Source organism: Nematolebias whitei, chromosome 2, assembly GCF_014905685.2.
Source record: "Nematolebias whitei isolate Nwh7 chromosome 2, NemWhi1, whole genome shotgun sequence".
Classification (NCBI taxonomy): Eukaryota; Metazoa; Chordata; class Actinopteri; order Cyprinodontiformes; family Rivulidae; genus Nematolebias; species Nematolebias whitei.
The window spans coordinates 7,308,125-7,310,742 of NC_056499.1; the positions used below are offsets into that span (position 1 = coordinate 7,308,125).

At 35.9% G+C, this 2,618-nt stretch overlaps 1 protein-coding gene across 1 annotated transcript in view; it reads left to right on the forward strand.

The window, feature by feature from the left end:
• The window catches only part of tcf25 (transcription factor 25 (basic helix-loop-helix)), a 50,765-nt gene extending 48,408 nt beyond the window's left edge, over positions 1 to 2,357 (forward strand). Inside the window, exon 18 of the mRNA XM_037689799.1 lies at positions 1,618 to 2,357. Within this exon, the coding sequence (XP_037545727.1) occupies positions 1,618 to 1,785 (168 nt within the window). The 3' untranslated portion in view covers positions 1,786 to 2,357. The remainder of the gene's footprint in view (positions 1 to 1,617) is intronic.
• Positions 2,358 to 2,618: the final 261 nt, after the last annotated feature.

The window sequence follows — 2,618 nt, forward strand, 5'->3', positions numbered from 1 at the left end:
GAGAGAGGATATGGATGGATGGATGGATGGATGGATGGATGGATGGATGGATGGATAACGATTCATCTCGAAGATGAACAGTTTGTTACAACGGCACCTGTAGACACAAAGAGCAGTACTTGTATATGAAACGGTTCAAATTTGGGTGTGCAGAATAAAACTGAAAAGGTAAAAAAAAATAAAATAAAACATAAAATATTCTTAATAAATAAGTTGTGTACAGGACAAAGATTAGACTAAATGTGATCTAAATGTTGCTCAGGGGTGTGTTCTCTCTTAATAGTTGATGCACATAAACAGTTGGCACCAGTAAACGGCATCAACATGAATTATTGAACCTAATATCAAGGATTTATTGTGAAAGCATTTATAAAGTGAGTGGGTGATGGGGGAGGAGTTCTGGTCTCCTGGGGGGAGAAGGATTCCCTGTGGTGTTCAGTGGAACTCTTTCTGCTGGTCAGTCTTTCTGTCTGACCACACCACTGAAGGGGGTGATCAGCATTAATAAAGATGGAGTGCAGCCTGGACATCGTTCTCCAATCGGCCGCTCGTTCCAGGGTGTCCGGACGGTTGTAGATCTGCCACAGTGCACGTCATTTTGATCAGTTTGTGCTCGTTAAGCTGCCACATTTCCACTGCGCTCCAGCAGACGCACAACCTAAATACACAACTCCAACACCAGATGTCCCGAGAGCTGACTTAAATCAACTGCACAGTCAAAGAAAAGACAAATGCTGTAAATAAATACTTTAATTTAGTACTTTAACAATTTAGTGATAGAGGCTCAAGCATTTGATTTGAATACAAAACAAGTAATATCGCATCATTTCTTTACTTTGAGAATCCCATAAATAAAAAAGCAAAGTGTCTCAACATTTTGCAGAGAATTACTTGCTCAAGTTTGTGCTCCTTTTAAAAAACAATATTAGGTGAATGGATAAATGACTCATTTATCTTTAAATAAGTTTAAACATGAATGTAATAAACTGTGATGTGTATTCAGGATATCATAAACATCCATGTATCCATCCATCCATGCTCCGTACCCGCCTCGTCCTTTATGATGTATTTTATGAATCTTATCATTGTTCTTGAAGTCGTCTGCCACTTTAGGAGAAATGTTTCAAGTCACTCACACAGACCCATGAACATCTGTGGGTTAGCTGGACGTGCTTTATGTTAGCAGATGTGCCCTGAGCATGTGTCCATCTGGATACTTCCATCCTTCCTGATAAAATGATCAACTTATGGAGAGGAAGAGATTGCAATGTAGATAAAAGAAATATAGTTAGGGGAAGATGGAAAAAACCCCTCTTGGTTTTATTTTAAGAATAACATACGGTACGTGGGAAGTTAAAGGTGAACTGGGTTTCATCAAGTTTTATCATTTCTTTCAGTTGATAATTTAAAACCAGAAATATGTTAGTGTTCAAAATATTTGTAAAAAAAAAAAAAAACGACAGAAAATAAAATTTTAGAAACCAAATGATTTACCGTATATCAGTATTTGTCTGGCTTTTGTTAGCCGTGTCCTACAATGAAGGAATTTGACACAAGACGATATTCGAGCAGGGACAAAGATTTTACATATTATTTAATATGTAATTTTATCCCAAGGGTGGAGCGAGGCAGGAGGATGAGATGGAGGTGGCTCGAGCTGGCCAGGAGCTGAACCAAGAAGTAAACCGTTTGATGGCGGCGATGAGGGACATGCTGGCTAACATCCGGTTCCAGGAGCCGCCCAGAGAAGACAACCCCTACAGAGATGACGAGGAATGGGACTGAGAAGAGAGAAGTCCAACTATTAGAAATTAAAGTTAAAAAAATTAATCCAAAATCTGTCTTTGTGCCTATAAAAAGATGGAACGGGAATTCTTCATACTTCAGTAGTTTTGTTTTTATCGTTGCATTTTCCAGATGTTAAAATTCTGCCTTAATTTCATGAGCACTCGGCTGGATTGGAATAATTTATGAAACTGTAAAACAAAAGCTTGTCAACAGAAACCATCTTGTTACCAAAGATTTAGTTTTTGATTAAGGCCTGTTCAGCACACACCCTCAAACTGTGCACTTTTCATTTTGCCTTGTTTGTTTTTGAGCTCAACTGAAGTTCAGCAACACAAGTTCAACATTTAGTTTTAGAGCATTCATAAAGTATTTACTCACACTAGAAACAAACTAACTTGCTTTTTTGATTGATGAAAACATTTGTTACTGAATACAATTTCAGTAAATTCTCTTTTCTTGTTATTCTAAATGGAAATTTTTAGCTCAGTTTTGTGGCACTTGTGAAGTTATTGAGATCTCAGTCACTTTTATGTTGCAGAAAAATAAATTATAAACTTGAAGTATTACAACCGAAATCTGTAAATGAGTACAGTATTTGAAATTTAAAGAGGATTTTGCAACAATAGTGATCCTGCATACTTTGTTGTGATATACACTGTGTAATAGTGGTTACAAAAAAAGCTAAGAAAATCAGGTTTATATATATCTATATCTATATATATATATATATATATATATAGCTATATAGATATATACACACACACATATATATATATATAGCTAGATAGATATATATACACACACACACACATATATATATATATATATAC